This window comes from Tamandua tetradactyla, chromosome 2 (genome assembly GCF_023851605.1).
Source record: "Tamandua tetradactyla isolate mTamTet1 chromosome 2, mTamTet1.pri, whole genome shotgun sequence".
NCBI classification, from domain to species: domain Eukaryota; kingdom Metazoa; phylum Chordata; class Mammalia; order Pilosa; family Myrmecophagidae; genus Tamandua; species Tamandua tetradactyla.
The window spans coordinates 199,950,536-199,963,296 of record NC_135328.1 but is presented as its reverse complement, the minus strand read 5'-3'; the positions used below and the strand labels follow the sequence as shown (position 1 = coordinate 199,963,296).

The following is a 12,761-nucleotide window of genomic DNA, read 5'->3' as shown; positions in this document are numbered from 1 at the left end:
CTTCAGACGTAAGCTGTTTGATCAAGAGTCCATGTTCTTTACCATCAGTGTATACTGCCTCTCAAGTAAAATGCAAATATAAGGTATGATTATTATTACTTGCTATTATTAATTATAATTGTCTTGTTTACACAGATGGTAACTAGACTCCTGCTGAATTAGGGTAAATATAAATGTTTTAAGGGATGAGGGAAATAGGTAAAAAACCTCATGGTTTCCATTGAGGACTGGAGTTCTGCTTATGACCAAGAGTTCAGTCCATCTTTGTGGACATCATATGACTCACTTTTTTTACTGGAGGAATCAGTGAGTTTTATGTTAATTATGATTGAAATCATAATATTTCACTATTGGTTTGGTTCATTAGGTCTCTTCTCCCTCCACCCCCACCCTATCACTAAGAAGATTCATGGCAAAGATTTGAAGTAATATTATTTTAAAATTTTGGAATAATTGGAGGGGTTCTAGAACCATATGACATCAATATTGGGAATCTCTTTGATTCTAGTTGTGCTCTGTTTCTTTTAGGGAAAGAAGTAGAGTGGCATATAGTGAATTGCTTTGCCTAAAAAATATTCTTAGGAGTAAAGTGTGGAAGAATATTTGAATAATATGTGTAGTTTTGAGAGTTTCAATTGAATGAGAGCTGAGTTACAAGGAATTAAAAGATACTGATGTGATCTGAATTTTTGTTCCTTCATTCTATAGTTGGCTCAAATAACTGAGATGGCCATGCAGGAGAAATACCCAAGTGAGAGGATGTGCCAGGCCAGTTCACCAGGTAAGTAGTCAGAAGTTTTCTGACTTGAATTCTGACCCCTGCTTAATTTTCTTTAAGGAAATACGGCTCAAACAGGCATTCGTTGAAATGTAAGTACTAATAAATAATAGTTGAAAACACCAAGAAAATAGTTACTAACTATAAAGAACAAAAGACAACAATAAGGGGTGTGAGGGTAGTTCAGTGGTAGAATTCTCACCTACCATGCGGGAAGCCTGGGTTCGATTCCTGGCCCATGCACTTCCTAAACAAACAAACAAGCAAAACAAACAAATGAAAAGTCAAACAAAAACAAAATTCAACAAATGGTACTGCAATAAGGGGATATGCACATGGAAAAAGAATGAAATGTGACCCCACCATACAACTTGCAAAGGAAAAAAAAAAAAGAAACACAACAACAACAACAAAGGCTGCACTGAATAGGAAAGCTGGTCTCCCTTGGGGAACAAATATTTATTTATCTCTGATCCTACGTGGCTTCCAGCAACACTATGTGATTTGATTGGGAAGGGAAGACACATAACAGATCAGAACAGAATGACTTTGGAATATATTCCCATTTGAAATCAGGAAAACACAACATAAATTACTGTGTTCTGTTGTATTTGTAGTCCTCTGGGTGAGTTAGTCATCTGCTAGCCCACAAATACTGCAATTCTTTGTTGCCAGTAATCTCTCTTGTGTGCTAGAGACTTGGAAATTTATCTCTAGAACGATTGACAAAATTCTCAAAGTTCTGTAGATATAATGGATATATTAAGTATATATATTAGATATATAAATAAATATTAACACACACAGCTCAGTAGACATTAAGCTGATGTTACCATACAAAGGTGGTGGATTCTTCCCCATGCACCCAAATGACCAATTCTGAGACACCAGGGTTTCAAAGAGAGAAAAAGTTTATTACTAGGTGCATAACGAGAGCAGATGGCCTGTCGGCCCCAAAATCTGTCTCCCTGAAGTGCAGTAATTCTGATACTTTTATAGCATTAAAAGATTGGCAGGTCTTAGGATAATGAGCACAGTTGCCCCAGGTAATGTGATTAGAGATAATTTAATTATTGAGCATGCACAGATTGATTACATGCTTAGTCGCAGAATGTATATAAGAAAATGGAAGCCTTAATATGATGAAGGACATGATTTTTATTATAATAATGAGGTTTAGGTGACTTACAGGTTAAAGTCTAAGCTACTATGCATGTCAGGTACGCCTATTTTGATAAGATCCAGCTTTGGTTATCAAGATAACTTGGGATTTGGGGTGGGTTAGTTCTTGGCTAACCCTGGATCCTTTGTTAATAAACATTAGGGACTGTCTTTAGCGATCACAAACTCTAAAGTCAAAAAACTGGATAAATAGGTATGAAGGTTAGTCACAAGGTTTTGGGGTCACAAGGGCACAAAATGCTATACAATCGTTATCAGAAATCGACGCAACTGGGCTACAATTCAGATTTCAGGTATTTCCCGCTGTCTATTCTAATATACTAGAAAGTAAAAAGGAATACCTGTATAATGATTCAGTAATCATAATTATCCCTTAAATTCTAACTTCTCAGTTACAACTCCTCCCTCTCATTTGATAATTACCTCTCAGTCTTGAGGGATATTTTGGTGACTCTTCTAACTTCTTCAAGGCTGAAAAGGGGGTGTTGTCATTAAGGGACATAGGGATGAAACTGGTTGGTGTCCTCAGAGTTTGGTACTTCTGGGTTTTAGAGTTTATCTGGCATTGGAATAATCAGGAGGTTTTAAATCTCTAAAAAATAAAAAGTAAAATTTTTTATTGGGCCTAGGATATCTTTCAGGGTTTACAGGAATACTGTTGATTGGGATTTGTCATACTGTGGCAGTTTGCAATATCTGACTAAAGCTTGAGTAAGAGTAACCTCCAGAATGACCTCTTGACTCAGTTTGAAATGTCTTAGCTGTTGAAACTCTTTTTTCCCCTTTTGGTCAACTAATCCCATGATGCCAGGGCCAGGCCTACACCCCTGGAAATCATGTCCTATGGAAAGGCTGGAGGGAACTGCCTGAAAATGTGGAGCTGTGTTCCAGTAGCCATGTTTCTTGAAGATGATTGTATAATGATATAGCTTTCACAATGTGGCTGTGTGATTGTGAAAACCTTGTGTCTGAGGCTCTACCTTGTCTTTATCTACCTTGTCAACAGACGAGTAGAACATATGGAATAAAAATAAATAATGGGGGAACAAATGTTAAAATATATTTAGTTTGAAATGCTAGTGATCAGTGAAAGGGAAGGGTGAGGGGTATGGTATGTATAATTTTTTTTTCTGTTTTCGTTTTATTTCTTTTTCTGAATGGATGCAGATGTTCCAAGAAATGATCATGATGATGAACATGCAACTATGTGATGATATTGTGAATTACCGATTATATATGTAGAACGAAATGATCAAAATAGGAATGTTTGTGTTTGGTGTTTTTTGGTATTTAAAAAAAAAGTTAGTTTTAAAATACAGACAATGATACTTTCTATCTTGCATTTTTATTTTAGTTTTAACCAGATCAGTTTCAGTGATATTTCCAATCAATGTGATCTTTTTCAATTTTTAACAGTTCCTGTATGGAGTAATGCTGATTTATCAGAGCTGGAGAACTAATTCAGTCTCAGGTGTCATGGATACTTAAAGTTCTAGGAAACTACCAGGTTATATAAAGAGCAGAGCATTTCAGAATTTAGAAATAACCGTTAAAGCTTACAATCTAAGACCTAATTTTCTTTTAAGTACTTTTAAATGGTGCTACTTTCAGAAATAAAAACATTTGACAGTTGTCTTATATTGACAAACCATAGCAGAGGTTTTGTTCTGTGTCATCTTTATGCATTTACCAGTTATGTTACTTAATAGATAAAATATACTTTATATATTTTTCCTGCTTCTCTTTTAAAGTCTCTCCTTGTTGCAAATGAAGCTCTGACCTGTAGCTGACCACCTGTACTTTTAGAAAAGTAAATATTAGAGCAAAGCAGTGTGACTGACAAGTAAATTTGGCTGTTTCTAAGACCTGTACCTTTTCTAAGAATAACTAAAACCACAACTAACAATATTATACCTGCTCTAGTTTGCTAGCTGCCGGAATGCAACACACCAGAGACAGATTGGTTTTTAATAAAAGGGATTTATTTCATTAGTTCTTCAGAAGAAAGGCAGCTAACTTTAAACTGAGGGTCTTTCTTACGTGGGAAGGCACAGGGTGATATCTGCTGGCCTTCTCTCCAGGCCTCTGGGTTCCAACAACTTTCCCTGGGGTGACTTCTTTCTGCATCTCTAAAGGCCTGGGCTGAGCTGTGAGTGCTGAGATGAGAGGTATGCTGAGCTGCTTGGTCTGTGCTATGTTAAGCTCTCTCATTTAAGCACCAGCCAATTAAATCAAACGTCATTCATTGCAGCAGGCACGCCTCCTAGCCGACTGCAGATGTAATCAACAACAGATGAGGTTCACATGCCATTGGCACATGTCCACAGCATTAGATCTAGGCACCTTCACCTGGCCAAGTTGACAACTGAGTCTAACTACCACAATACCATTGTTGAACATCTTACAGAGTAGTATCAGGATGCAACATGGACAGTGAAAACATTGTCAAGTCTTTAGGAATTTTTATACAGTCTCTAAATATATGAATAATATTTACCCATGCAAATTTAACAGGATTTTAAAATGCTTTTTAATCATTGTAATACTTCTCAGACACCTCCTATGAAATATATTAAAGTGTTTTAGCACCTTACTTTTACAAGGTGAAAGAACACACTTTGTAACAGTTTCACCCTAAGAAGTGATGACTTTTCTTCTGAAATAAAGGATAACAAGGCTAACATAAACATTAATAAGGATATTATTTTGGTGTAAAATCTTTGTTTTCCAGAGAACTCGGATGGTTAGTAAAAACTTTCAATAACTTTTTCTTTTTTCACGGGCAGGCACTGGGAATTGAACCCAGGTCTCTGGCCTGGCAAGGGAGAATTCTGCCTGCTGAGCCACTGTTGCACTGCCCTTAATAACTTTTTAAGAGCAGACCAACAATCTACATTATTTTAATGAGAGAAAACTAAACTTTAGTATTGTTGAATACACTGTTTGACACAAAAGCTTTTTAAATATATGATAAAACAGGCTTATATTTTGGTCACCATTGACTGACAGTTCACTTTTTTTTTTTACATTTTTCATTGTGAAATATAACATATATACAAAACAATAAATTTCAAAGTACATTTTAGCAAGTAGTTATAGCACAGATTTCAAAGTTTGGTATGGGTTACAGTCCTACAATTTCAAAATTCACTTTTATAAACCTATAACTTCTGTATTCATTTAGGACTTGCAGTCAGCCTGCAAAGTTCACTTTTAATCCCAGAATATCATAGTATGGAAATAATAAAGATACTATCTATCCCACCTATAGTTGTTATTTATCCAGACTGCATGTAAAAAGAAATAAATTTAACAAATTCACAAAGCTTTTTGAACATGCATACTTGCTTCTAATAATCATATTCATGAAGGGGAGAAGAGGCAGAGATACTACCAAATAATGGAAGAAGAAAGAAATTTATGCTTGGGTTTGGAACACAGCCAGGCACTTACATACTTTATGATCAAAGCACACAAATGATTACAATATGCTTAAAATGCCTCAATTCAATCCAGTACTACATTCAAAGATCAGAAAGCCCCAAGTTTAAATATAATAGTTTTTCAATACTTAAGGGATTTATATCCAGAAAAAACTCAAAATTTTCTCGACATTATTCCCAAATGCTGCATAATACCAGGATATATTAGTTTACAAAATTTAGTTCTGGTTTCTAAAAAAACTAGTTCAGATCTCTTTTTATTTAAATGCTACTTTCTTATTTAAAGGTCTTACAAGTTTCGTATCTTCTATGAGATCTTCTTAGGTTATTCTTTATCTGTCTGCTTTTTAAGTTCTTCCAGCGTTTTTATTCCTTTATTACTACTGTCTTACACTATGCCCTAGTACGTTCTAACTAGAATATAAACTTTTTGAAGCTAGGAATTAGGTTTTCCCTATTCAGTGCAGCATTTAGTAACTGAAATATACTGATTGATATTAACAAAGTCATTACAAATTCAGTCTTCCATGTACTGAGGTAAAAAAAAATGGTAAAGTAACTAAAAAGCCAGATTCTTTGAAATCCAGATAATCAAAGTTATTTTTAAAATCCATTGACTTTCTTACTAAACTTAACTGATATTCTTAAATAGGGTATATTTGAAACATCAGTTCTTACTATATTTTATAAGTGTCATCATTACCAGGTATATTGCTTGGTTCATATAACCTAACCTGTCTGGTTCAGCTATTTTAAGAGGAATTTTGAGAATGTACTTATAATACTAGCTTTTTTTTGGAGGGGAGGGGCGGTGCATGGGCAGGGAATTGAATCCCTGTTTCCCACATGGTAAGCAAGGATTCTGCCAATGAACCACCCATGCTAGCTTATTTTATCAGTAACCTTATATGAATTTAGGGAGACTGTGCCCAAGCGCAAACATTTGTCATAAAATTTCTTTTATCAGAAGTTGAAAAAAAAATCTTTGTTTTCATAAAATTAACTAACAATTTTATGAGTACATTGACTATGAAGTTCTGGAAAATATACTGCAATTGTTTAATTTGTCCTAAGCCTATATATCCAGGAGAACTTTTCCATAGCTCTCAGAGACCTTTCATTTTACTTATTGAAATTCAGTAATTAGATTTTATTCAGTCACTCCTATCCCGAGGTTATTCAAATTTTAGTAATGATCTAATTACTGTGGTTACTATTGCAAAGGTATTATTGGAAAAAAATATTAACAAACATTCCCTATTCTGTAGCATTTTTTATGCTTACCATTTCTAACCTCCAGGTCCAATAAAAAAAATTCTGAACCACATCTCCCCCATCTTGCCTCATGACTGCCTTAAGTGCTTAAGCCCTAGGGGCAGGGATAGGTGGAACAGAAAGAGTGAAGCCTGACTTGTTGAACTTAAATCTGAAAGTTTTAAGTGAGGATCCTGGAATTTCAAAGGGTTTGGAATCTCTCTGTCACTGACACTTTATTTTATCTCAGTTCTCTCTTCCCCCTTTTGGTTGAGAAGTTTTCTCATTCCCTTGATGCTGAGTCCCAGCTCATTCTAGGATTTCTGTCCCGCGTTGCCAGGAAGGTCCACACCCTTGGGAGTCATGTCCCACATAGAGAGGAGGAGGGCAGTGAGTTTGCTTGTCGTATTGGCTGGGAGAGGGAGGCCACATCTGAACAACAAAAGAGGTTCTCTTGGGGGTGATTCTCTTAGGCCTAGTATTAAGTAGGCTTAGCCTATCTTTTGTGGGGTTAAGTTTCATATGAACAGACCCCAAGATTGGGGGCTCAGCCTGTTGTTTTGGTTGTCCCCACTGCTTGTGAGAATATCAAGAATTCTCCACTTGGGGAAGTTGAATTTTTCCCCTTTCTCACCATTCCCCAGAGGTAACTTTGCAAATACTTTTTTATTCACTTTTCAAATCACTCTGGGATTTATTGTGACATCACTCTGGACAAACCTACAAAATCTCATGCCCTACCCAAGGTTCCATGTACTGATGGTGTTCAATTAAGCTGTCCACATAAGTTATATTAGGAATTGCACTACTCAAAATATAAATTTTGTACCAAATAAACATTTTTTGCTTTAGTCTCACACGGAAGTTAAAATTTTAAAATATTAATTATCATCTATTTTCGACACCCTGCATTATTGACATTCCTTTGTTCTTCCTCATGCAAAAGCATTTTAAAATTTGTACATTTAGTCACTATCATTATACACTCTAGGCATTCCTAGATTATACCATCTCAGTCTTTATCGTCTATCTTTCTGATTTCATTTGTGCCCCCAGCCCTGCTCCCTCTATCATTCTCACATTCATCTTCATTCAGTGTTCTAACATTATTGTATTACAGTTAGGTAGTATTGTGCTATCCATTTCTGAATTTTTACAATCAGTTGTGTTGCACAACCTGTATCCCTTCAGCTCCAGTTACCCAGTATCTTACCCTACCCGATTTCTGTCTCCTGATGGTCTCTGTTACCAACTGAAATTCTCCAAATTCGTTCACTAATGTCAGTTCTTATCAGTGAAGGACCATACAGTATTTGTCCTTTTGTTTCTGGCTAATTTCACTCAGCATAATGTCCTTAAGGTCCATCCATGTTGTTACATACTTCGTAACTTTATTCTGTCTCACAGTTGCATAATATTCCATCGTACATATATACCACAGCTTGTTTAGCCACTCGTCTGTTGGTGGACATTTTGGCTGTTTTCATCTCTTTGCAATTGTAAATAATGCTACTATAAACATTGGTGTGCAAATGTCCGTTTGTGTCCTTGCCCTCTTGTACTCTGAGTAGATACCTAGCAATGGTATTGCCAGGTCATACGGCAATTCTATACTTAGCTTCCTGAGGACCCAGCAAACTGCCTTCCACAACAGTTGTACCATTTGACATTCCCACCAACAGTGGATAAGTGTGCCTCTTTCTCCACATCCTCTCCAGCACTTGTTGTTTTCTGTTTTATTGATAATGGCCATTCTGGTGGGTGTGAGATGATATCTCATTGTGGTTTTGATTTACATTTCCCTAATAGCCAGGGAAGTTGAGCATCTCTTCATGTGCCTTTTGGCCATTTGTATTTCCTCTTCTGAGAAGTGTCTGTTCAAGTCTTTTGCCCATTTTGTAATTGGGTTGTCTGTTTTTTTGTTGTTGAGTTGAACAATCTCTTTATAAATTCTGGATACTAGACCTTTATCTGATACATCGTTTCCAAATATTGTCTCCCATTGTGTAGGCTGTCTTTTTACTTTCTTGACGAAGTTCTTTGATGCACAAAAGCTTTTAATTTTGAGAAGTTCCCATTTATTTATTTATTTCTTCAATGCTCGTGCTTTGGGTGTAAGGTCTAGGAAACTGCCTCCTAGTATAAGATTTATAAGATATTTCCCTACATTTTCTTCTAACAGTTTTATGGTCTTAGATCTAATGTTTAGGTCTTTGATCCATTTTGAGTTAATTTTTGTATCAGGTGTGAGAATCCTCTTTCATTCTTTTGCATTTGGGTATCCAATTCTCCAGGCACCATTTATTGAAGAGACTGTTCTGTCCTAGGTAGATTGGTTTGATTTCCTTATCAAAGATCAATTGTCCATTGATAAGAAGGTCTATATCTGAACACTCTATTCAATTCCACTGGTTGGTATATCTGTCTTTATGCCAGTACCATGCTGTTTTGACCACTGTAGCTTCATAATACGCCTTAAAGTCAGGCAGCGTGAGACCTCCGAAGTCATTTTTCTTTTTCAGGATACTTTTAGCTATTTGGGGCTCCCTGCCCTTCCAGATAAATTTAGTTATTGTTTTTTCTATTTCTGAAAAGTAAGTTTTGGGGATTTTAATTGGTATTGCATTGAATCTATAAACCAATTTAGGTAGAATTGACATCTTAACTATATTTAGTCTTCCAATCCATGAACATGGTATGCCCTTCCAGTTATTTAGGTTTTCTGTGATTTCTTTTAAGAATTTCTTGTAGTTTTCTTTGTGTAGGTCTTTTGTCTCTTTAGTTAAATTTATTCCTAAATATTTTATTCTTTTGGTTGCAATTGTAAATGGATTTTTTTTTCTTGATTTCCCCCTCAGATTGTTCATTACTAGTATATAGAAACACTACAGATTTTTGAGTGTTGATCTTGTAACCTTCCACTTTGCTGTTCTCGTTTATTAGCTCTAGTAGTTTTGCTATGTATGGATTTTTCGGGATTTTTGACATATAGTATCATCTGTAAACAGCAAGAGTTTTACTTCTTCCTTTCCAATTTTTTTTTTTACACTTCACTTTGCCAAGACTGATTTTTGAGTCAAGATTTTTTTTTAACTTTTTATTAATTAAAAAAAAATTAACAAACAAAGCATTTAGATATCATTCCATTCTACATACACAATCGGTAATTCTTAATATCATCACATAGTTGCATATTCATCATTTCTTAGTACATTTGCATCGATTTAGAAAAAGAAATATAAGGACGACAGAAAAAGAAATAAAATGATAATAGAGAAAAAAAAACTATACGTACCATACCCCTTACCCCTCGCTTTCATTTACCACTATTTCAAACTGAATTTATTTTAACATTTGTTCCCCCTATTATTTATTTTTATTCCATATGTTCTACTCTTCTGTTGATATAGTAGCTAAAAGGAGCATCAGACACAAGGTTTTCACATTTACAGAGTCTCATTGTGAAAACTCTATCATTGTTCAATCATCACCAAGAAACATGGCTACTGGGGTGGGCCACGGTGGCTCAGCAGGCAAGAATGCTTGCCTGCCACGCCAGAGGACCCGGGTTTGATTCCTGGTGCCTGCCCATGTTAAAAAAAAAAAAAAAAAAGAAGCATGGCTACTGGAACACAGCACTACATTTTCAGGCAATTCCCTCCAGCCTCTCCACTACATCTTGAGCAACAAGGTGATATCTACTTAATGCGTAAGAATAACCTCCAGGATAACCTCGTTTGGAATCTCTCAGCTATTGACACTTTGTCTCATTTTATTCTTCCCCCTTTTGGTTGAGAAGGTTCTCTCAATCCCTTGATGTTAATTCTCAGCTCATTCTAGGGTTTTTCTCAGTACTTTGATGCTGAGTCTCAGCTCATTCCAGGATCTTTATCCCACGTTGCCAGGAAGGTCCACACCCCTGGGAGTCATGTCCCACGCAGAGAGGGGGAGGGTGGTGAGACTGCTCGTCATGTTGGCTGGAGAGAGAGGCCACATCTGAGCAACAAAAGAGGCTCTCTTGGGGGTGACTCTTAGGTTCCTTTCCAATTTTGATGCCTTGTATTTCTTTTCTTTTTTACATGGGTAGGTACCGGGAATCGAACCCGGGTCCTCTGGCTGGCAGGCGAGCACTCTGCCTGCTGAGCCACCGTGGCCCGCCCGATGCCTCGTATTTATTTTTCTTGCCTGATTGCTCTGGCTAGAACTTCCAACACAATGTTGAATAACAATGGTGATAGCGGATATCCTTGTCTTATTCCTGATCTTAGGGGGAAAGTTTTCAGTTGGGATGATCATGTGTTTTTTCTGCTTTGATTTGTTGATATGATGTACCTATGCCCCCCCCTTTTTTAACATTTTTTATTGTTAAATATAGCATACAAAGAAAAGGAACAAAAAAAGCAATGATTTTCAAAGTATATTTCAGTAAGTAGATATAGAACACATTTAGAATTTGTTATGGGTTACTATTCCACTCTGTCAGATTTTTTCCTTCTAGCTACTCCAAAACACTGGAGGTTAGAAGAAATTTTTTTTTTCTTTTTTGTGAAAAATAACATATATATATATATATAAGCAATATACTTCAAAGTTCATAGCAATAATTAGTTGTAGAACATATTTCAGAGTTTGGCATGGGTTACAAGTCTACAATTTTAGGTTTTTACTTCTTGTACTGGAGACTAAAAGAAATATAAGTATGATTCAGTAATCATACTGATTTGTTATACTCTACTTTCTCTGTATAACTCCACCATCACCTTTTTTTTTTTTTTTTTTTTCCACATGGGCAGACACCTGGAATCGAACCCCGGCCCTCTGGCATTGCAGGCAAGCATTCCTGCCTGCTGAGCCACCGTGGCCCACCTTCCACCATCACCTTTGATCTTTCTTTCACTCTTTAGGGGTATTTGGGCTGTGCCCATTCTAATTTTTTCATGTTGAAAGGGCCTGTCGATAATGGGATGGGAAGATGAAACTAGTTGATGTTCTGGAGAGGCTGGCCCCTCAGCATTTCAGGACTTATCTGGTCCAGGGACCCATCTGGAGGTTGTAGGTTTCTGGAAAGTTGCCCTAGTGCATGAAACCTTTGTAGAATCTTATATAGTGCCCTAAGTATTCTTTAGGATTGGCAGGATTGGTTTTGGTTGGTGTTTGGCAAGTTATGATAGGTAGCAATGTCTAACTGAAGCCTGCATAAAATGACCTCCAGAGTCGTCTCTCAGCTCTGTTTGTACTCTCTCAGCCACTGATACCTTATTTATTACACTTCTTTTCCCCATTTTGGTCAGGATGGCATTGTTGATCCCATAGTGCCAGGGCCAGACTCATCCTGGGAGTCATCTCCCATGCCACCAGGGAGACTTTCAACCCTGGATGTCATGTCCCATGTAGTTCTTTGCCCTTTAAAAAAAAAACAAAAAACATTTTCTTTTATAACATAATCAAAAAAGCAATAAATTTCCAAATACATTTTAACAGGTGGGTATAGAACAGATTTTAAAGTTTGATATGGGTTACAGTTCCACAGTTTCTTGGTTTTTTTTCTTCTAGCTGCTCCAAGACACTGGAGACAAACAGAAATCAATATAATGATTCAGCAGTTATACTCATTTGTTAAATCCTATCTTCTCTGTTATACTCCTCTTTAAATAATACATATAATAAAAGCATTGAATTTCAAAGTACATCGCAACAATTAGTTGTAGAATAGATTTCAGAGTTTGGTATGGGTTATAATACCACCATTTTAGGTGGGATAAATGGCTCTATACAAAACCCTTTCAATCAGGTTCACCTTCAGTATGGCATTATTGCTTATAGACCCACTAATAAACTGCCTGCACTGCTATCCATTTCCTTACATTTAAGCTTAACCTCATTAGCTATCTGTTCACCCATCTCTAGCTTCTTTGTATCTGTAGGTTGCCTATATTCTATATAATAAGCCTCTGAGTTTACTTTTACTGCGGTCATAATAGTGAAAACATACAGTATCTTATATTTTGTGCCTGGCTTATTTCACTCAGCATTATGTCTTCAAGGTTCATCCATGTTGTCATATGTTTTGGGACCTCATCTGGTCTTACTGTAGCATAATATTC

At 36.3% G+C, this 12,761-nt stretch overlaps 1 protein-coding gene across 1 annotated transcript in view; it reads left to right on the top strand.

Annotated features, from left to right (window-relative positions):
* The window catches only part of CEP85 (centrosomal protein 85), a 45,655-nt gene that overhangs the window by 3,630 nt on the left and 29,264 nt on the right, over positions 1-12,761 (top strand). Inside the window, exon 2 of the mRNA XM_077150738.1 lies at positions 709-781. Coding sequence (XP_077006853.1) covers positions 727-781 — 55 coding nt within the window. The 5' untranslated portion in view covers positions 709-726. The remainder of the gene's footprint in view (positions 1-708; positions 782-12,761) is intronic.